We start from the raw sequence: 22483 nt of genomic DNA on the forward strand, positions 1-22483 counted from the left end.
AAGAAACCACAAATAAAAGAAGGCGCAAATAGCAATCATTACTCTATTTGGACTGTAGCCCAGTCTGTGCAAAACTAATATTTTTATTTACACAGCATCCAAAATTTACTAAAACCTTCACATATATGATCTTTTTGAGGTGCACAATAATCTTGTGAGAAAGGAATTATCATCCCCATTTTACGGAGGAGGAAACTGAGCTCACAGAGGATAGCGGATCTGCAGGGACAGAACTATACAAGCATCCAGACATCCTCGTTCCGAGTTCAACCTAAATACGAACAAACCTTTCCCACCCACACCGTCCGCCAGGAAGACGCAGGACAGCAGGACTGCCCAGATCCCGCGGCTCTATCAGCGTTCCTCGCCGCCCACGGCCCCCACGTCTCGTTTCCAGATGGTACAGTCCTTTTCTCCTATCGCGAGACTGGAAGCGTCGTGCTTCTGGTTGCCAGGGTAACAGCGTTCCTGGAGGCAGGAGGGCTTTGGACCGGCTGGAAGGAACTTCTAGCTCCAGAGAAGCTGTGGTGGCAGAAAAGGAGCCTCCCCTTTGCGGGACAGTGGGTGACGCTGAGGGTGTCAGCGGTGCGCTTCTGCGCCCATCAATGCTCTGACGACTCGCGACTAGTTCCCAGAGTTTCTGCCGGCCAGGTGAGGGACGGCGCCGCTTAGGCGACAAGCTCTATCGCCGCGCGACAAGCCAATGAGGAAGCGGGGAGGAGTCGTGTCAGGTCCTGGGCCCGGAGACTGGCTGTTAGGGAGACGGGCAGGCCAATGAGGGGGCGGGGCGGGGAGACTGGCTGTTAGGGAAAGAGGGCGGGGCCCGTGAAGGGGCGGGCCCAGCAGGGGAGGTGTCCCGGCCCCGGGCGGGTTCCGCAGGGGCACGGGCAGGGCCAGGCCTGGGAGAGCGCGGGCTGTCAGACCCTCCCGCAGAGGGAAGGCTGTGTCGTCCAGATTTCCTGGGCTCGGCGGCACACGTTCCTGATCTTAGGACCTAGTTGCGAGGACTCCCACTGTCCTGTGCCTTCTGGCCCATAAGATCTAGAACTGTATTTAAAGTTAATCACCAGCCATTTGAAATAGGCCACAAACAGCAAAGAAGGCAAATAGGCATTTCACAGAAAAAATAAAAATAACAGGTGGCCAGTAAACATTTGACGAGAGACTCCGCCTCTCTTGTAATTAAAGAAATGTAAATCAAACTCACAGATACTTTTTGACACATATTAGATTGACAAGATGAAAAAGCTTTGCCGATAACCAGATGGACTCCAAGCCCGTGTGGGGAACAGGCACCTTCGTCTCATCAGACCCTGTTGGTAGTAGTGTAATTTGGTGCAACAGTTTTGGAGGGCAATTTGGCGGACTACCAAAATTTGAAATGCAATTGTCCTTTGATTCAGCAATTCTAATTAGTCTTATATAAATATAACTAAACAAAGATTTGTACAAACAGGTTAACTTAAAACTGAGGTATTCCTTACATGCGGTAAAATTCACCCTTTTAATGTGCAGTTCTGTGAGCTTTGACAGACGCATAGTTGTGTGATCACCACCACGATCAAGATACAGAACAGTTTCATCATTCCCCCCAAATCCCCTAGTACCGTTTTATAGTTAACCTCTCCCCACACCCAGCCCTGGCAACCGCCCATCAATTTTCTGTCCCTATAGTTTAGTCTGTTCCAGAATGTCATAAAGTTGGAAGTTGGAGCCTTTTGAATCTGGATTCTTTCAACTTAGCATAATGCAGTTGAGATTCTGCATGTTTTGCGTCAGTCGTTTGTTCCCTTATGTTGCTGAGTAGTATTCCATTGTATGGATGCACCACAGTTTGCTTATCCATTCCCTGGTTGAGAGACATTGGGATTGTTTCCAGTTTTTGGCAATTATTAATGAAGGTGCTTTAAACATTCATATGCATTTTTGTGTGAATATAGTTTTTCATTTCTTGGGTAAATATCTAAGAATGAGATTGTGGAGTCATATGGTAATTGTATGTTTAACCTTATAAGAAACTGCCAACCAGGGGCCGGCTGGTGGTTGAGTGGTTGGGTTCGCGTGCTCCACTTTGGTGGCCGGGGTTTCGCCAGTTTGGATCCTGGGCGCAGACATGGCACCGCTTTATTGGGCAGTGCTGGGGCGGTGTCCCACATGCCACAACTGGAGGGACCCACAACTAAAAATACACAACTAGGTACTAGGGGGCAATGGGAGAAATAGGGAAAAATCTTTAAAAAAAAAATCTGCTTATAAAAGAAACTGACAAGTAGTTTTGCAACGCGGCTGTCCCATTTTGCATTCTCACCCACAATATGTGAAAGTTCCAGTTGCTCCCCAACTTTGTCAGCACTTGGTATTGTTAGTTTTTTAAAACAATTTTCATCATTCAAATGTGTAGTGGTCTCTCATTGTGGTTTTAATTCTCATTTCTCTGATGACCAATGATGTTGAACATCTCATGTGCTAGTTTGCCACCCATATATCTTTGGTAATATGTCTGTTCAAATATTTTGTTTTCTTATTATTGAGTCTCGATACTTCTTTATATATGCCGGATACAATTCCTTTGTCAGATATGTGTTTTGCAAATATTTTCTCCCAATATTTGGCTTTGTTTTCCTTTTCTTAACAATGTCTTTTGAAGAGCAGAAGTTTTTAATTTTGATGCATTCCAATTTATCAATATTTTATTTTATGTATTATGCTTTTGATGTTGTACCTAAGAAATCATTGTCTAACCCACAATCACACATATATTATAGAAATTTTATAGTTTAAAATTTTACTTTTAGGTCTGTGATCTGTTTAGAGTAAATTTTTGTATTTATATATTTTTTCTCCCCAAAGCCACAGTACATAGTTGTGTATCCTAGTTGTAGGTCTTTCTAGTTCTTCCGTGTGGGATGCCACCTCAGCATGGCGTGATGAGAGGTACTAGGTCTGTGCCCAGGGTCCCAACTGGTGAACCCCAGGCCTCCAAAGCAGAGGATGCAAACTTAACCACTACACCACTGGGCAGGCCACTGTGTTGTTTTTAATAGCACATATTCCATATACAACCTAAATGAGCTGATTAAAAGAATGCTACATCCATGCAATGGAATACTATGCCATTGTTTGAAAGCATGAATTATATCTGTATGTAGTGATATAGAAAAATCTCTGCAATATTATATTAAGTATGAAAAAGCAAGTTGCAAAGCACCATGCCATGTGTGTGTGTTTGTCTTGGGGAGGAGTAGGTAGGTATAAAGGATAAAAAGTTTTCATGTGCCTAAAAAACAATGAGACCTACAAAAATCTATTAATCATGCTTCTTGACTTTAAAAAAACTTATACATTCTTTTGTATTATTGGATTTTTTTCCCTCTCATGGGCAAGTATTTCTTACATCATAAACAAATATAGAAAATAAAAATCTACCATAAAGTAATTTTTAGACATTAAAATCAAGAAAATAAATGTAATTCCACATTTCTTTTAGGCTGGATATTCCTTATTACTAAACAGAGGAGGATTCATTTTCTTTTGATTCTTCCACTCATTCAAAAATATCAAATTATAGCAGCCCTGTGTCCCCATTTTGGTTTTACTCCATCTGTCCTGGTTGCATTTCTCACAAGCCTCTATGAAGAAGTTTAAATTAATTTTGTTTGAAATGAATGTTATAAAAAGTTGGTATGCATTAGTAATGGTTTGTTATAATTTAGAATCTGGTCATATATCCATCTATATAATGGATTATCATGAAGTAAAATTCTACTTTTGAAATATCTTTAATGTAGTCAGAAAATGCTCATCATGTAATGTTAGGTTAGAAATATATGAATCCAATTTTGTTGAAAAGGCATCAAAGCAAAATGGAAAAGAAATGTGCCAACAATGTTTAGCTTAGGGTGGTGAATATTGGTTGATTTTTTATTTTTTGAATATATTTTAATATATTCTGGAAAGTTCTCCATAATAAATAAATTCGTTAATTATGAATTCAAGATATGCTTAACAGAAAACCAGAAAATACAGATAAGCAAAAGGTCAACAAAGGACACAAGAAATCATGAACCCACCAATCCAGAACCCACCTCTGTTACTTTCTTGACTTGTTATCATCTTTCAGGTTCCTTTCTGTATATTCCTTTAATTAGAGAAATTAGACTTGTCCTCTTTTTGTTTTTTAGCAGGATATTGATAATTTGTATTTCCTTCTTTTTTTTTTTTTTTTTTTGACAGTTTTAATATTATGTACCTTGGAGAAGGTTTTTTGCCTTGATGTAATTAGGAGTTCTATTGGCTTCATGTATTTCTATGTCCAGTTTCTTACCCAAGTTTGGGAAGTTCTCAGCTATTATTTCTTTGAACAAGCTCTCTGCTCCTCCTCTCCCTCTAGGATACTTATAATCCTTATGTTACTTTTCCTAATTGAATTGGATATTTCAAATGGGTATTTCTCAAAGATTTTCTTCATTCTTTTTTCATTCTTTTAGTTCTCTCTCCTCTTCCACTTGAAGCATTTCTAGGTTTCTATCTTCAAGGTCACTAATTCTCTGCTGCATAGGGTCTACTCTGTTTTTTATGCTTTCTACATTATTTTTTTATCTCCTTAATTGTGTTCTTCAGAATTTCTGTTTGATTGTTTTTTAGAGCTTCAATCTCTTTGATGAAGTATTCATTCTGTTCATTAATTTTATTCCTGAGTTCATTGGACTGTTTTTCTGAGTTTTCTTGTAACTCATTGAGTTTCTTTATGATAGCTATTTTGAATTCTCTCTCAGATTGTAGTCTAGGGGTAGTCATGGTGTTTGATGAGTTGATACCCTGCTGGCACATTTGTGGCAGTAAACACCTTTTCTTATTTAGGTACAGCTTTGGTTGCTTTGGTTCTGGTCAGCTGGGTCTCGTGTTCCTCCACTGGCTCTCCCTGGGCTTGGATGCTGCTGTCCTATGCACCACCTGCGCCACTGTTCCCAGATTGTCTTTGGGTGTTGGTTGCACCTCTGCCAGGGGTGCTGGGTTCATGGGTGTCACTGTTGCTGGTGGGGGCCTTAGGACCCAGGGACTTGGATACAACCCCCATGGCTGGTGGAGCTGATGTCAGGGTTGCCACCACTGGGGGCTGGGTCATGGGTTCTGCTGCTGTTCCTGTTGTTTCTGGTCGCAGTTTCCATCTGCCAATGTTGTCGGTGGCAGGGGCTGTTTTTTCTGTTCTTGCCCCGTCTGTTCATGGTTGTGCTGGTCCCTGCTCTGCATTCACACCGACAGGGCCACAGCTGCTGGGCAGGGTGCCTTCATGAAGGCCTGGCTGCCACCTCGCTGCCGCCTCCAGGTGGATCATGCTGGTGTGGGTGGGGCCACCACTCAGCGGGGCGCCTTCACACCATCTAAGCCACTTCCACTTGGCAGGAAGTGTTTGTGCAGGTGGGGCCACTGCAACATGGAGGGCGCTCCCACAGGCCAGGCTACTGCCTCTCTGCAAGTGTTCCCATGCCGGCCAGCGTGCCTCTCCCTCCACTCACAGTTACCCTGGCTGTCGTGTGAGGATCCACGACCTGGATCACCGCTGCTAGGGAGGGGGAAAGGTCTGCTCACCTAGTTCCACTGCTTCCCAGAGATCCAGTCCACCCCCATTCAGATGTCTGGCTGTGTGGATCTCTCAGGTGTCCTCTTGTGCTGTGTAGGGAATCTGCTGTTGGTTAATGGATGTCCATTGGTTGTAACTTAGAGAGGAGAGACAAAGGGAGCAATTCACTCTGCCATGATGCTGACATCACTTTCTCTCCCTCTCTTTTCTTTGGTATGTGAATTCCTTGTTTATGTCCTTAACCAGTTTTCTATTGGAATGCTTCTTTTTTTATTGATTGGTAAGAGCCTTTTAAATATGTAAATTTATTAACCTTTTGTGTATCATCTATGTTGCATTTATTTCCCCCAGTTTCTCAGGTGACAGTTAATTTAATTTAGAGTTTTTTGTTTGTTTGCTTGACACTCACTAGCATTAAACATTATGTAATCAAATCTGTTAGTCTCTTACTTTTTTTTTGGTGAGGAAGATTCTCCCTGAGTTAACATCTGTGCCCATCTTCCTGTATTTTGTGTGTGGGACTCTGCCACACATGGCTTGATGAGTGGTGTGTAGGTCTGTGCCTGGGATCCGAACCCATGAACCCTGGGCCGCTGAGTGGAGCACGTGAACTTAAGCACTTTGCCACCGGGCCAGCCCATAGTCTCTTACTTTTTCATTTATGCTTTTGGTGTCACATTTAGTAAGTAATTAACCTCATTATTATATGAATTATCTTTATATTTCCTTCCAGTCCCTTGGACATTTCATATTTTACATTTGTTTATTATTTTTGAAATTAGTTTTTACTTTTATTGAAATAATATAGTCACAAATGTCAAACTGTACTATAGCATTTACAATGGAAAAAGAAGGAAGCAATCCCTAGTCTCACTCTCCAGAGGCAACCATCTTAAACTCATAAATATTATGCTTATCTAACCATCGTTTGGCTTTATCAAGTACTGGACATTCTCTTTGATTTCCTGTTATGACAGATTAGATTCCTTGTCCTATCTCCTTTTTACATACTCCTCCCCACATACAGTCAATATAATTAAGGTGCAGCCTTTGGTTAAGTCAACTTTCAGTGCTTATGTAGTTGTAAGTATTTAATGATCCCTTGATTGCTTTCCTTCTTGTACAATGCTTTATTTTTCTTGTGAAATTTCTATGTGGCTATTGAGATTTCTTCTCAAACACTCAAATAAATCTATACAATTTTAATTCAATGCCCTTTATCCATGCTTTTTCTACATGATCAAATGCAGTAGATTGTCAGTTACATCCCCGCCTACCCTGGGAACTATATTTCCCTTAATTTATTATTTTCAGGAGCAGACACAATAGAACAGACTTATTTCTAAAGCAAATTGAAAGATTTCTGGAGCCTTTTAAAGCTGATCTGTGTCATTGATGGTTCCCCGTGCCTCTGCCATTTGACATGTATTATCCTGGCTCTGCACATGCTTCCATCTCATTGCCCCCTCTGTAAGCTGCAGTAAGTCTCCTTTGACAGGGTGCCTAGGGCATTTACAAGACATGTGGCCTTTTGGTGACTTATGCTTTTTGATTGTGATGTGACGGGCCAGGGTGATCCGTCATCCCACAACAATAACGTCAGTGCCCTCTTGAGTGAGCCCAGACCCTTTTGCAGAGTTTGAATAATATTGAGATCAATGCCTTTTTCATTTGCTGAGAAGGAAAGAGTTGACCTACTGGTCCCTTAATCATCAGCTTTGGCACACTAAATGGTTGGAGGCCAAATCATATTATTCCTCTGTGTGCCTTGGAGGAGCATCGGGTTCATGTTTGTGCTTCCTCCTGTGTCCAAAACTTCCCTGAACTCTGCCTCTGCAATTCAAAAAAAGAAAGAAAGATGAGTCATATTGTAGGGTAAGAAAAGGACATTGTTACACTCTCTGGGCCAGAGGCATTGCCTTTCTTCATTCTGTTACAAGAGAAATGGTTTAATTCATAATTGAGAAGAATTTAGGAAAAGATTTGTTGGGAGATATCCATTCATATGTAAATCTAAGTATCAAGAAGGCAAAATCTGGACTTCTCCCTATTTCTTCCGTTTTACTCAGTGTGCATGATACCTTAACCTTACTGAAGACATCTGGAATGGTCCTGATCAAGGGCACAGTTTGGAAGGATCAATGTGCCTGTAATGCCCAAGTTCTTCCACAAGTTTAAACCACCATGCCTAATAGTTCCTGCTTTAGGAAACAGCACAGGGAGTAAAGCAACCAAAGGGTGAGAGGCCTGTGGATGGTGTCACATGAAAATAAAGAGATTGGCGATGTGTAGCCAGATAATGGAAGTCTGTCCTCCAGCAGAGAAAGGAGGTGTTGTTCTCTGTTGTTTCAGAGGGCAGAAGTAGAATCATGGGTTTTAGAAGGGGAGGGTTGATAGAAAAAGAGCAGTGACCTGGAGATAGGTACTCCATGAAAATGTGGCACCAAGAAGGAGAGGAGAGGAGAAATCAGAGCTAGGAGGGAAGCCTGGGCTGAAGGCTGAGCTAGAATGGGAAGGACTAGAATAAGGGAGGCAAAACCAGAAGAAAGTAGAGGGCTTAGCAAATCGTTACCATGAAGCATGAATCTTGCTTGGTTGGGAGGTGTGGGGCTCCACGAGTGTCTTCTCTGGCCAAGGACACAGTAATGTTTCAGAGGCACAGGAAGCTGTTGAGATGGCATTCACCTCTGCATTCTTTTTTTAGCCCCTTTCAGAATCTTACATCCTGGGCAGCCTGTTTTCCACCTACAGTGACATAAGATTTAATGATGCAGGACACAGAGGTCTTTGATGAAACTGGACTAGAGTGACTTTGCTAGCAACATAATCCTTATAACAAAGGCTTTGAGTTAATTGCATGTTAACACTAATGAAACATTTATACATACAAGTCATAACTTTAAATTTTGTTTGTTTGTTTCAGGATATCAATGGATATTATTAAGGGAAACTTAGATGGAATTTCAAAACCAGCCTCAAATTCAAGAATGCGTCCTGGGAGCAGAGATTCAAATTCTTCTTTGGAGGTACTCTCACCAGAACCAGCGTTTTTCAAGGTGCTTTGCTGTTTAGAAATGCTTTAAACTCCTCCTCCTGACCTCTAGCAATTGATAAACCAAGACTGTTGTTAACATCCCATGTAGTTGCATGTCTCAATAGTTCACTTCTTTTTCTGGCTGAGTAGTATTCCATTGTATGGGTGTACCACAATTTGTTTATCCACTCTCCAGTTGAGGATCATTTGGGTTATTTGCAGGTTTTGGTGATTATGAATAAAGCTGCTATAAATATTTGCATGCTGAATTTTTTTGTGGGGGAAATAGGTTTTTATTTCCCTTGGGTAAATACTTAGGAGTGGGACTGCTGGGTTGTATGGTAAGTGTATGTTTAACTATAGAAAACTGTCAAACTGGTTTCTATTCCCATCAGAAATGTCTGAGAGTCCCAGCTGCTTTGCATCCTCAGCAGCAGTTGATTTTGTTAGTTTTTAAAAAATGCCATTCTAATATGTATACAGTGGTATCTCATTGTGGTTTTAACTCACATTTCCCTGGTGATGAATAATGCTGAGTATGTTTTCATGTGCTTATTTGCAATTCACATCTCTTTTTTGGAAATGTATGTTTCAGATTTTTTGCCTAACTTTTTTTTTATTGTGTTTGTTTTCTCATTATTGATTTTTGAGAATTCTTTATATATTCTAGACAGAGTCTTTTGTCAGATATATGATTTGCAAATATTTTCTCCCAGTCTGTAGCTTGACTTTTCATTCTTTGTGTCTTTTGAAGAGTAAACATTTTGAATTTTGTTAAGTGCCGTTTATCAAATTTTTTCTTTCGGGAACTGTGGGTTTTTTTTGTGTGTGTCTAAGAACTCTTTGTCTAACCCAAGGTCCCAAAGATTTTCTCCTATGTTTTCTCCTGAGAGTTTTAGAGTTACATATTTTACATAGGTGCTTGTGGCCTCTCTTGTTGCCAATGAGAAGGCTTTTATAAACCCAATGTTCATTCCCGTATGGGTCGCCTAGCTTAGATATTTTTCTCTGGTTCCTTTAATTTTTTTCTCTTTGTCTTTGGTATCTCCTATTACTCACCTACGTATGGTTTTATTTAGTTTATCCTTCTGGAGACTAGTACTTCTTCATTATAAAGATTTGTGTGTTTTGTTTATTTTGGAAACTTCTCAGCCATTGTGTTTTCACATGTTTCAAATATTACCTGCATTTTTTTCTATTTCATCATCCTGGAAGTCATATTAAGTGTCTGTTGAATATTTCCTTTCTATCCTTCATGTCTCTTAGCTGCTTTTTTTTTTTTTTTGAGGAAGATTAGTCCTGAGCTAACATCTGCTGCCAATCCTCCTCTTTTTGCTGAGGAAGACTAGTGCTGAGCTCACGTCCATGCCCATCTTCCTCTACTTTATATGTGGGATGCCTACCACAGCATGGCTTGCCAAGCACTGCCATGTCTGCTCCCAGGATCCGAACCGGTGAACCCCAAGCTGCTGAGGTGGAACGTGCAAACTTAACTGCTATGCCACCAGGCTGGCCCCCTCTTAGCTTCTTTTTAATATTTTCTATTCATTTATTTCTCTGTGCTTCATCCTGGGCAATTTTTAATATGGATTTTCTAATTTTTGAATTCTTTCTTGTACTATGTCTAATCTTCTCTTTAATCCATTTGCTGAATTTTTAAATTCAATGATATATTTTTAATTTCTGGAAGTTCTTTTTAGTTTATTTTCAAATCCATCTGTTCTTTACAGGATCTTGATCTTCTCTTGTTTCTGATTCTTTTTTTGTACCCATTAAAATATTTATATAATTATCTTTATCAGCTTTTTAATATCTTAAGTTCTTTTTTTCATTGTGATTCTTGCTTATTGTTGGTCTTGTATTCATGGCTTTTGAACTTTTGGGAATGTAAGCTTTAATTTGGGGAATTTGATGGAGCCTGATTTGCAACCTTGTCTTCCAGAACAGGTTTCTGTTTGCTTCTGCCAGGTGACTCAGAGATCTCACTGGCATGAATCTTTTCTTTTTTTCCTAATTTTCCAGCTTTAAGCATCTCAGAGCACAGGAATAATATAAATTGGAACCTAAACCCCCAGGAAGCATGACCCTGTGGTTGCAGATGCTCAGGGAAGACTTTTCCCCACTTGTAACCCAGACCCATGTTTTGTTCTTACTCTGTGCTTGTGGATCTATTTGTTTTTCTAGTCTACCCTCTCAAGGAGGAGGCCCTTCTTTGAGGGATCCAGCTTTATGGAGCAGAGAGGGAAGGTTCCTTTCCATCTCTTTGTCTTGCTTGGGCCCAAGGCCTAGTCTACTCCTGCATGGGTATAAAACCAAGCCCACAGCTTTCTGAGGCCAGCGCATCCTCATTTGCTCCCCCTTGTTGCTCCTACTCCAGCTGCAACGAGGGCAGCTGCTTTAAGGATTTACAAGATTCCTGTTATGGTTTTCAGCTTCCTTTTAATTTCTGTCTGCTGGCAATTTCCCTAACGTTCTCGTGATCTCATCTACGCCTTTCTAGGTAGATGGAGGATTTCAGTTTATTCCACTTTCTGTATAGCCTAAATTGGAGACTAAAAGCAATTTTAGATTCTTTAGACCCAAGCATAATGATTATAAGCCTAAATTCTGGAATCATTGGTCCAAATCAGGGCTCTGCTGACCACATTTTATGACATCTTTGGCAAATTACTTTGATTCTCTGTGCCGGTTTCCTCATCTGTTGGAAGGGGTAATAATACTATCTACCTCATAGGTAGATTTTGAAGGTAAAATGAGATAAAATATCTGCAGTTCTTAGAACAGTGACTAGCACCTAGCAAATATTCAATATATCTTAGCTATTGGCCACAATTCTTTTACTCACTTGGGCAATCCTTCCTGTTATTCACAGCGTTCAGCATAAAGTCTGGCACGTAGTACATAACCCCGGAACATGTGTTCAATAAATTTAGAGTGAATATTTTCTAATTTTATGTAGGTAGGGTAATATACAAAGACCTGACAAATTATAGAGTATCACAGAATTAGTATTTCTCCTTACATATTCCTGGGTGGTGATTTTTTTAAAGCAACAAGTTCACAATATTGACATATGTGTTTTAATGCATAGATTAATATTACTTCTTTCAAGACTTATTTAAAGAAAAATATCAGTGATCACTTCAAGTCAGATTATATTTGAACCCACTAAGCTATATGTCAAACTCTAACATGATTTATTAGTCAACAGGGACTTTGATATTTATATCAAAAGGAAAGCCTCCTAAACATTGTGATTTGTGTTAATGAAGTTCATGGAAAATCAGTAAGGTTTGTCTTAGGCTGAGGAAGAGATGCCACAGGTAATACTGAATGTGGACTGCTGCCTGGAAATGAATCAGTGTCTGTAAAACCTTATATATTGTCTGAATAATAAACCCTGAATTTGTATTAGTTTCATTGTTCAAGTTTGTCTTTTATTAATTTCTTAGCAAAAATTGTTATTTGTCAGAAAATGAGTTTAAAATGCTAGAGTTTTAATGAAATTTCTGTAGTAATAATACATTTACTATTCTAAAAATTTTGGTTTATTGTTGTTTATGAACATTTTTCTTGAAAAAGCCATTAGTTGTAATTTGTGTAAAAATCCCACAACTTTCAAATAGGGAATCTAATTGTTAGGAAGGGTTTTTATAGGGCATTTACCTTTGCTGGGACTAACATGGAAGTATGGAGTAGGGGACGTGGGGCAATGAAAGATGGAGGTGGAATGTGGCTTTGAGAATTTAGAAGAAAGAATCATACACATAGGCCCCAGGGTAGGAGAGCAGGTGGGTTAGGAACAGAGAGGCCACTGGGATGGGGAAGATGGTTGGTGCTAGTGGGGTAGGAACCTATGGGTAAAACTGTGAAATGGGCAAAATTTACCTTTTATTCTCCATTTCATCTTTTTGTCTTATTGCTTCCTGCTCATTCTAAAAGTTAAGATCATATGGGATGTTACATGTGAAGGGCCTTTGTGTGTGCTGAATTGTGCTATCCAAGTATGTTGCTAATATCTAGTTATGTTTTGTATATTCCATATTCCCCTATATAAACACCCATTCTCAGGGAAAGGTCAGCTCAATTAATTTATGCCAAGATATAAAGGGCCGACAGAGCTCATGCGAGCTCTCCAAGTAATTTCAGCATTTTACAGAACTGTATAGCCTTAAGGATTTACTGGGTATTATGGAATTTCAGGCTTTACCCACCCTTTGACAGAAGCATGTTTTTGAACAGGGAACCCTCATAAAGTAGGCATTGTTGAGCTTGTTTATAAATTGGGCCTCCACTAGTTTCATTTTATCCTGGATCTGTTTTCTTCTCTGTTAATCTGGAATAGTAATGCCTGTACCATGGGGTGGTTGTGAGGAGTGAACGAGGCGGTGTGTGTAAAGTGCTCAGCATGGGGCCTGACCAATGGGAATTCCTCAGTAAATGTTGGCTATGATGATTATGCCACTGACCCAGCTCAGTCCGGCTGGGGCTTGGTCCCAGGTCAGGCCAATAGGGATGCCCGTGCAGTTCTGCATCCCTGGTAGTTTACTTCTCAGCGCTACCCACCTTCTACCCTGGAGGTTCACAAAGGGGCGCAGATTACAGTGGCAGAGAGTTGACCATGTGGTGTGAAGAGAGAACATAAAACCCTCCCAGAGCCAAATCCTGAAGGACTGAAGGACTGAAGCGGATGGTCCCTCCGTTGGGAGGGGAAAGGTACTCCTCCCAGAAATGACTCTCTCTCTCTCTCTTTCTCTCTCTCTCTCTCTCTCTCTCTCAGGTTTTGCCTCTCCCTTGGGCTGTATTCCCTTCCTCTGTGACTCTCACTGCCATGTGCAGCCCCCAGGGCCCCATGATCCTGTTTTTTCCTGATGTAGCCATGAATGTCTTTTTTTTGTTCTCTCTCAGGAAAACACACCTGTACCAAACTCGTGTTTTCAAAATGAACTTTGCTAGAATGTAAAGAGAAACCAAAATGAAACTGAACAACTGTGAATAGCATAAACATAACTTAATCACCAAAGCATATGGTTCTGACTTGAAGAATTTCATTAGAAGCACATCTTAGTTTGGACTGTTGACTTTTCCACTGCTCAGCAGCCGCCTGTGTCTAGTGGCTATCCTATGGACAGCCCAGCTCCAGACCTTTGACTCTCCATCTGAGTGTAAGCTCAGGGAACAGGGACCGCCGTGCTTCATCTTGAGCCTTGCAGAGAGCCCTTCTCTTCAGGACTGACTCCTGACCCTTCTCCATTATTGCTAGAAGTCACTGGAGAATAGTGCATATTTCTTTGGTGCAAATGTTATTAAATTTAATTGTGTAGCTAAATTACATTTAATTAAAAAGTGTTATATTTCTAGAAAAATTAAACGCTAATGTATGTGTGTATGTCCTCACATATACTTACATTAGCATTAAAATAGTCTAGAAATGTAAATTTTTTAAAAAATACATTATTTTTGAAAACTGTTTCTTTGGAAATAATTTTTAGGTTGATACTGCAATCAAATTGAACTCTGGTAAAGAGGGCCACTCAGAAAGCAGTAATACAGAGGAAAGTAGAAACAGTAATGATGATAAAGGGGAAAACCATTCTGAGAAAATAAAACTGGCTCAAGAGGGGTCAGATGAAGATCTGTTGGTTCAACATCAGATAATCTCTGAATATTCAGGTAGGATAACTATTACCTAGTGGTGGCAAATGATAATTACAGATGTTATAGTTAAAATATTAGAATTACATGTTTTTTAATCAGCTAAATAGAAATAATGATAATAAAAATAATCACTTTTTGTGAGCAAGCAATCACCAGTTTTTATTTGGAAGAATATTGAGTCCCTAAATATACTTAGAAAAATAATAAAATATGCCATTTCATAAAATTGTTATTGTTGTCATTTTACATTAATCAAGTGGAAAGTGTTTCTGCATTTTATGACATGATTGATCTTTTTGATGACTAAAATTGTACAATAAAAGGTATCCTGCAATTTATAAATGCCTTTTTAGGGATTGTCCTACTTAATAAATTTTGGATTTTAATAGACTCCTTTTTTCATGGTTATTAGATTAATTCTGGTCAGAGTGAATTAGAACAACAGTTCTCACAGCATGGTCTGCAGAGCCCTGGGGGTCTCTGAGACCCTTTCAGGAGCTCTGTAAATTAAAAACTTTTGTCCTAATACTGATATGTCAGTAATATAATTCATCACGATAGTGCAATAATGCTGTTTGCCTTTTTGCGTACTGAATGAACACGTGCGCTGATGGTACAGTAGCAGTGGTGGGTAGAATCATTGGTGCTTTAGTGTGAATCAAGTCAGTGGCACCAAATTGTACTAGTAGTCACTGTGTTCTTCATGACCAGGCACTGGCAGAGAAAAGAAAGAGCCGGTGTCACTCAAGAACATCCTTGATGGAGCAGTAAAAATTATTAATTTTATTAAATCTTCACCTTTGAAGCCACATCTTTTTAATATCCTGTGTGGTGAAATGGGGGGTACACATAAAGCAATTCTGCTGTGTACCAAAGCGTGAAGTTTGTTTTGAGGAAAAGTACTTGTGTGATAGTTTAAACTGAGAGCTGAACTGGCCCCTTTTTTAATGGAACACCATTTATACTTGAAAGAAGGACTGACAGACAAACTATTATCATTCAGACCTTGGTATTTGGCAGATTTTTAAAAGAAAAATGAAATGAGCTTGTTACTTCAAGGAAAACAACTGTATTTTTTGTCAATGATAAAATTTGAGTTTTCAAGTGAAAATTAGAATTTTGGAAAATTTGTATATGTCACTGAGCTTGACAGCTTCCCAGTACTTAGACTTTTCTGGTAAAAATTGGTGACAATGTTAACAAATGTGATTTTTTGATATTGTATACTGAAATGTGTTAACATTTGGAAGATGTGCATAATTCAGTGAACCACGGATTTCCAAACTAGCAATGCTGGGTAAAAGATCCATTCAACATGAAAGGTAGATCCATGGATTTTAATGGAACAAATACAAAAGGCTCACTGATAAGGTTACCGATTTCAATTACCCGTTGTCTGTTGAGTTTTGATGTAGTGTCAAAGAAGAATATCCACAGTCATCCAAAAAGGCTATTGAATTTCTCCTTCCTTTTCCAACTACATGTCTGTGTGAGACCAGATTTTCTTTATATACTTTAACTGAAACAACAGATTGCAATAGATTGCCTGTAGAAGCAGATACGAGAATCCAGCTGTCTTCTATTAGCCAGATATGAAAAATTTAAAACAATGCCATTCTTCTCAATAATTTTTTTGGGAAAATATAGTTGTCATAAAAATGTTATATTTATGTTAACATGTGATTGGTAATAACATGCTTATTATTTTTAAATGAATAAATACAATATTTTTAAGTTTCAATCTCTAATATGATAATTATCAATAGATATAACTTATATAAACAAAAGCTGCTTGGCGTTCTCAATTTTTAAGGCTGTAAAGGGAAGCTGAGATCATAAACTCTGGGAACTACTGATTTAGAATATGTTTGGGATGAGGTCAGCTCTCAAAGTTAGGCCAGGTGACTCAGGAGTATGGTTAACAGGAAACAAGGTATTACACTTGAGATTAGCCATCAGCCCAGTTTACCTTGTATTTGTTTATGTTGTTTCAGTACTGCATGAGTTACTTCAAAATGCCTGCTGTATAGACCGCCTGTGTACATGGAGCATGAGAATGCCAGGGTTGGCGGGTGGGGATTAGATCTGGAGGCTGTTGCATTTGAAGTACGTGAGCAATAAGATTTGCAGAGCCCCCTTATTAATAAGATCAGTATTCTTTTTGGGTAAGCTGATTCCCTCTAAAATATCTCATTTTTCTTAAAGAGGAAGTGACACACATTATAGGGAAATGTCACTGGGCTCTTCAGATTTTCAAAAGTTGTAAAATTTGGCCTTTCTTAGCATGATATGCCATTTCTAATGATCTAACCTGAGGAGGCTGAGACTTTAGTATCTGAGCATTTGTGCACATTGACAGATTATCATCTTTCATCAGACTTCGCAGGGAAGTATTGCCTGGTGGTGAATAGCTTTGGCTCTGGAGTCAAAAGTATTTGAGTGGAAACTGACTCTGCCATTTATTACTTATGTCATCAGGGACATGTATGTGACTCAGTTACAAATTAGCCTCAGTTTACTAATTTGTAAAATGGGGATAATAATTATACCACCTCACAGAGACATGATGAGGATTAAATGAGATAAGGCATGTAAATAAAGCACTTAACACTGTGCCTAGCAGGTAACTCTATAACTATTAGCTGCTGTTATTAGTGTTATCATGAATCATAAGTTAAAACTGAATGATGAAAGTGCTAAAGAGTGCCTAGTTTCAAATAAGTTACTATTAACTATCCACAACTCAAGAACATTTTCAGGTACTTCAAGAAAATAGAACACATGGGAGGGGCGTAGATAAAAGGTGTCTGGTTACATGGAGTCCTTTTCTGACTTTGTTTCTGTATGTTGGAACCACTGTGTATCACTCATGACATGCTCGAGTTTGCAGTAGCTGTTTGTGTACGTGCCTGCTCTTTCAGTTAGTCTGAAGCAGCTTTAGAACAGGGCCTTAGTCCTTGTTCCTTGACTGTTATGAATATAGAAGGTATAGCAAAATGAAGGAGAAAGAATTTGGCATTTAAAATCATACAAGACCCACTTCTGAGTTCAGTGCTGTAATTTATTAGCTATTTGAAAGAACCCAGTTATCTCAACTGTAAAATAGAGATACATGTCTATTTCACAGGGTTGGTGGATAATTATACAAAAAAATAGGTGTGAAAGCACCTTGTAAATCAAGATACATGGCACCAGTGTTAGTTATTACCATCAGCCATAAACGATTGTTGAACGAAAGAACAAATAGTTAAAACAAAGCTTCATGGTTTTATTAAACTTCGAGCTCATTCCTACTTTCAACACAATATAGATGAAGGCGAATTGAAAGAATTAGATTCTCAACTTCAAGACGCTATTCGAAAGATGAGGAGGCTTGATAAGATATTAGCGAAGAGACAATATAGAGAAAGAGAAATTAAGAAGCGAGGCCTAGAAATGAGAATAAAGCTGTGGGAAGAACTTAAGGTAAGAACCGTGTAACCATATGCTGATATGTAAGAAAGAGTTTCCTCTAAGATGAGTAAGAAAAGCATGGACTGTGCTGGTGTTAACGTGGTCTGCCGGTAGTGATTGATTTTGTGGAGTTAGGGCAGTGGTGTGTGTGTGTGTATGGGGGTGGTGAGGGCGGTAGTTTTCTGGAACTGGAGAAGGTAACTTTGCAGCAGTGCAGTCAGGCACTGCACTGTGTGTTCGTTCCTCACGGACAGTGCAGTAGGCCTCTCTCACCACTGTCAGGCTGGGGCTCCTCCATCCCTGGAACAAAAAGGGATGTGGTGCCTACTTTCATCGAGTACGTCTGTCTGCTTTTTCTTCAGCACTCTTACAGTTTGGAGATAAATACACAAACACACAAAAACTTAACCCCCTGATTACCGTTATTTTGTGAGTAAACTTTGTGACCAGTAAGAGGGGGAGTTTACTGTTGCATATGCTGGTTAAGATCTCTTTGGGAAGCTGTAAAGTGCTTGAGGTCTGGACCATGTTCTGTTTGCTTCCGTCTCAATAAATTTCTAGTGCTCGGTTAACTTTCCTTGGTCTTCTTGGACCTTTTGTTCTCTGTGATATTGAGGGGTGGAAGTTGACCCGGTGTTGGCACTGACTTGATGTGTAGCCATTGGCTCATATTTGAACTTTGTCCCTCACAGGAGAACACTTTCATGGTAAGGAACATTGTAATAACAGACTGGTTGTTTTTGGTAAATTCCTCCTTGATCAGTTGACTGCCTTCGAGGAAATTTCCTAGAGAATTATATGAATTAATAGTGAAGTAACTAAGAATACATTTTGACAAGGTTCCTAGGAAGACCACTGGGATGGAAAGAAAGCAACATACAAAATGCAGTGCTTTAAAAACTAGAGAAATAATATGTATAAAGTTTAGCAGGAAAAGCCTGTCGCTTATTCCTATTGAATCTAAAAGCAAACTTTTACTTGTTTGGAAACAAGAATGATATCTAGAAACATAATAAAATATGGTATCTATCTTGAAATGTCTGGAATTCTAATTTGATGATGTTCCTTTAGGTTACTCATTAGTTATAGAAATATTAAACAGAAACTCAAGGAACTTCAGGCAAGATAATTATCATATCATGATAGACATATATTTCAACTCTATCTGGGAATACTCATTGACGGAAATTTGCAGGAACAGGAAACATGAACAAATTTTCCTAATTAAACGAATAGAAATGACCTGAGCCTTCTTGTTTGTATGTACACAATTGGAAACCATGCTGGAATTTAAAAAAATATCGGTGAGTATAGTTGCCTTCTTTTCCCATGTTTAAACTTTTATTTCTCTCTTGTTAGTTTGCAAAAAACAGTGAAGATTTGCAAATTAATGAGGAGATGGAAAATACAAAAAAGTTTCTAGCTTTGACTGCTGGATCCGAAAAAACTGTTGGTGAGTAAAACTTAGTCATCTTTATTTTTATCTCAGAGTCATAGACTCTTTGGATTAAAGTAAAATTCCCAATTCAGTTGTTTTTTCTGTTTCTCTGTGAGTTTACCTCTTCTTTAGGGGAAATGATCACATTCGGTAGGATGATTTGGAACACCCTCAATTTAGGTTGTTTCACAGTCTTCTACGGTTTGTAACTGCTCCGCAGCAGGGAAAAATCAGGAAATAGACAAAGCGTGTCTTTGCCTTTACTTCTGTGTGCCTCTTAGATGCCTCTAGACACCCAGTTTATGAAGATGGTCCCCTAACCGCCTAGAATCCTCCCATGAGGTGTCTCACTCAGGCCTCTGCAACCTTGTTCATAAAAATCCGTTACTGACTTGTCCTATTCCTGTTCTCCCACAGTCCTGCTTTTGAGACCAGCCAATTAATCCTGCTTGTATGTTTCTCCTCCCCCGCCTTGTGTGTATGTGTGTTTATGGTTCTTCTTCCCCTTCTCCCCGCTTTCTCCCTCTTGTCCCCTCCTCTTCCTCCTTCTCTCCCACTTCTTCCCTCCTCCTCCCTCCTCCTCTTTCTCCTCCTTCTTCTCCTTCTTCTTCCCCCTCTTCTTCTTCTTCAAGTATTATGGAGTCGTGTAACCTTTAACCTACTTACATAGCAGTGAAAATTTTATGGATTGGGAGGCAGTTGGCATGTTTTGGCGGGACACTTCTGAAATCCTTTAAGGTAATGGAAGTGGTCATCTGTACTGCTGGGGCTTTAGGCTGACTCTAACCAGGGGCCTCTGATTTCTCTGAGAATCTTGGGTTTCATTTTTCTTTTACAAAGTGAATGTCTAACATTGTAGACCCCCAAGAACTTGATTCAGGCTACTCCAACTGTTTAGCATGAGCTTTGATGTGGATGAAATTCCCTTGGGTTCGTTCCTTTCTGGACCCAGCATTGAGAGCTCAGCAGCTGCGTGGGCCTGAGGGATTTGGGTTCAGAATGCATCAAATATTTCTCCTCAGGAAGGTGGTGCCCCATCTGGGTTGCCCTTTCTATGACTAAGGACCTTTTAAAAAAATGACTCTTCCTGAGTTTCTATGTGATAGATCTTTATCTAGATTGGCCTTATTGAAATTTACCATACTATTTATATATCCTAATTGAAACATCAAAAAAAATTTGCCTGTTAAAATCATAGATTATTTACTTTCTACTTCTTCTATGTTGTTACAGAAGTAACCCATGTATAATCTACATTAGAGAATATTGGTAGATGAGAAGAAAAAAATTACAGTCACCTACATTGTCAACTTGCAGATATAATCACTGTTAATATTTTTGTTTACTCTTTATCTTTTGAGACATTTTTAGTACAAATATCCATATGTATATGGATGTAGGGATCATGCTGAACCACTAGGCCACTGGGCCTGGCCTCATATATATATTTTTAAAAATAAAAGTGGGGGGCCGGGCCAGTGGTGTAGTGGTTAAGTTTGCATGCTCCGCTTTGGCAGCCCAGGGTTTGCAGGTTCAGATCCTGGGCATGGACCTAGCACTACTCGTCAAGCCACACTGTGGCAGCATCCCACATAAAACAGAGGAAGATTGGCACAGATGTTAGCTCAGCGACAGTCTTCCTCAAGCAAAAAAGAGGAAGATTGGCAACAGATGTTGGCTCGGGGCCAATCTTCCTCACCAAAAAATGAAAAATAAAAATGGGATCAAATTACATGTCTGGTGTTTTGTAACCTATTTTTCACTAATTTGTATCTCATGAGCACCTGTAGTTGTTGGTAAGAATAGATCTGTGTGGGAGCTTTTTTCCATGATGGCTGCCATCAATTCCTTCCCTCTATGTATGTTCATTCCACTTCTTATTTAGATGGAGTCTATTTCTCCCTATATTTTCAGTCTGGGCTGGCCTACAACTACTTTGACCAAAATATCACAGCAGAAATGATACTACACTAGTTCCAGATCTAGCCATTAAGCAGTTTCTGCTTCTCTTCTTGGAAGCCTCACTCAGAGGAAAGCTGGCCACCATGTAAGAGGTCAGACTACTCTGAAGCTGCCATGCTGTGAGAAAGTCCAACCAAGCCTTATGGAGAGGCTGCACAGGAGAGAGTGATGCTGGCCGGTTCCTGCCTGTAGTGAGTTCAGTAGTGTCCCACCAAAATTCATGTCCACCTGGAACCTTAGAATATGACCTTTTTTGGAAATAGGATCTTTGCAGATGTAATGTTAAGATGAAGTCATACTGGATTAGGGTGGGCCCTCAATCCAAAGTTTGGTGTCCTTGTGAGAAAGAAGACACGTGGAGAGACAGAGACACAATGACATAGGGAGGAAGTTATGTGAAGTTAGAGGCAGAGAGTAGAGTGATGTAGCCACAAGCCAAGGAACGCCCAGGGTTGCTGGAAGCCACCAGAAACTGGGAAGAGGCAAGGAAAGATTCTTCCCTAGAGACTTCAGAGGGAGCATGGCCCTGCTGACACCTTGAGTTCAGGTGTCTAGCTTTCAGAACTGTGAGAGAATAAATTTCTGTTGTTTTCAGCCGTCCATTCCATAGTCATTTGTTGCAACAGCCCTCAGAAAGATTGCACCAACTGTTCCAGCTGTCTCAGCGCAGCACCAGAGATGTGAATGAAGGAGCAACCTCGGACATCTCATTCCTAGCCAACATCATGTGGAGAATAGCCAAGGCTAGACGTGTGGCCCCAGTTGAGCTGCGGCAGACATCTCCAACCAAATGCAGCCGCACCAACTGAGGCCCCATTCATGGTGGAGCAGAGACCAACTATTTCTGCCGTGTCCCTAAAATTACCCACAGAATCATGAGCATAGTAAAATGGTCACTGTTTTATGCCAATTAAGTTTTGGTTTTTACTTTTTATTTTGAAATAATTTTTAAAAAAAATTTTTTTTCTGCTTTATCTCCCCAACCCCCCCGCCCGCCCCCGTACACAGTTGTATGTCTTAGTTGCACGTCCTTCTAGTTGTGGGATGTGGTACGCCGCCTCAACGTGGCCTGATGAGCAGTGCCATGTCTGCGCCCAGGATCCGAACCCTGGGCCGCCGCAGCGGAGTGCACGAACTTAACCACTCGGCCATGGAGGCGGCCCCTTGAAATAATTTTAAAATTACAGAAAAGTTGCAAAATAACACAGAGTTCCTATATACTCTTTACCCAGCTTCCTCTAATGTTAGCATCTTGTATAACCAAAGTACAATGATCGAAACTAAGAAATAAATATTTTACAGTACTATTAAACTACAGACCCTCTTAACATGTCACCAATTTTTCCACTAACATCAT

At 39.8% G+C, this 22483-nt stretch overlaps 1 protein-coding gene across 3 annotated transcripts in view; it reads left to right on the forward strand.

Moving 5' to 3' along the window:
- Positions 1 to 446: 446 nt before the first annotated feature.
- FSIP1 (fibrous sheath interacting protein 1) overlaps positions 447 to 22483 on the forward strand; it is a 170126-nt gene continuing 148089 nt past the window's right edge. For 2 of the 3 annotated variants that reach the window (XM_014847335.3, XM_070503614.1), the window contains exons 1-5: positions 447 to 651; positions 8505 to 8637; positions 14108 to 14288; positions 17584 to 17738; positions 19086 to 19179. In XM_014847335.3, coding sequence (XP_014702821.2) covers positions 8512 to 8637; positions 14108 to 14288; positions 17584 to 17738; positions 19086 to 19179 — 556 coding nt within the window. In that variant the 5' untranslated portion in view covers positions 447 to 651; positions 8505 to 8511. The remainder of the gene's footprint in view (positions 652 to 8504; positions 8638 to 14107; positions 14289 to 17583; positions 17739 to 19085; positions 19180 to 22483) is intronic. The other variant, XM_044765178.2, reaches the window with a different exon arrangement.

Source organism: Equus asinus, chromosome 2 (assembly GCF_041296235.1).
Source record: "Equus asinus isolate D_3611 breed Donkey chromosome 2, EquAss-T2T_v2, whole genome shotgun sequence".
Taxonomy (NCBI): domain Eukaryota; kingdom Metazoa; phylum Chordata; class Mammalia; order Perissodactyla; family Equidae; genus Equus; species Equus asinus.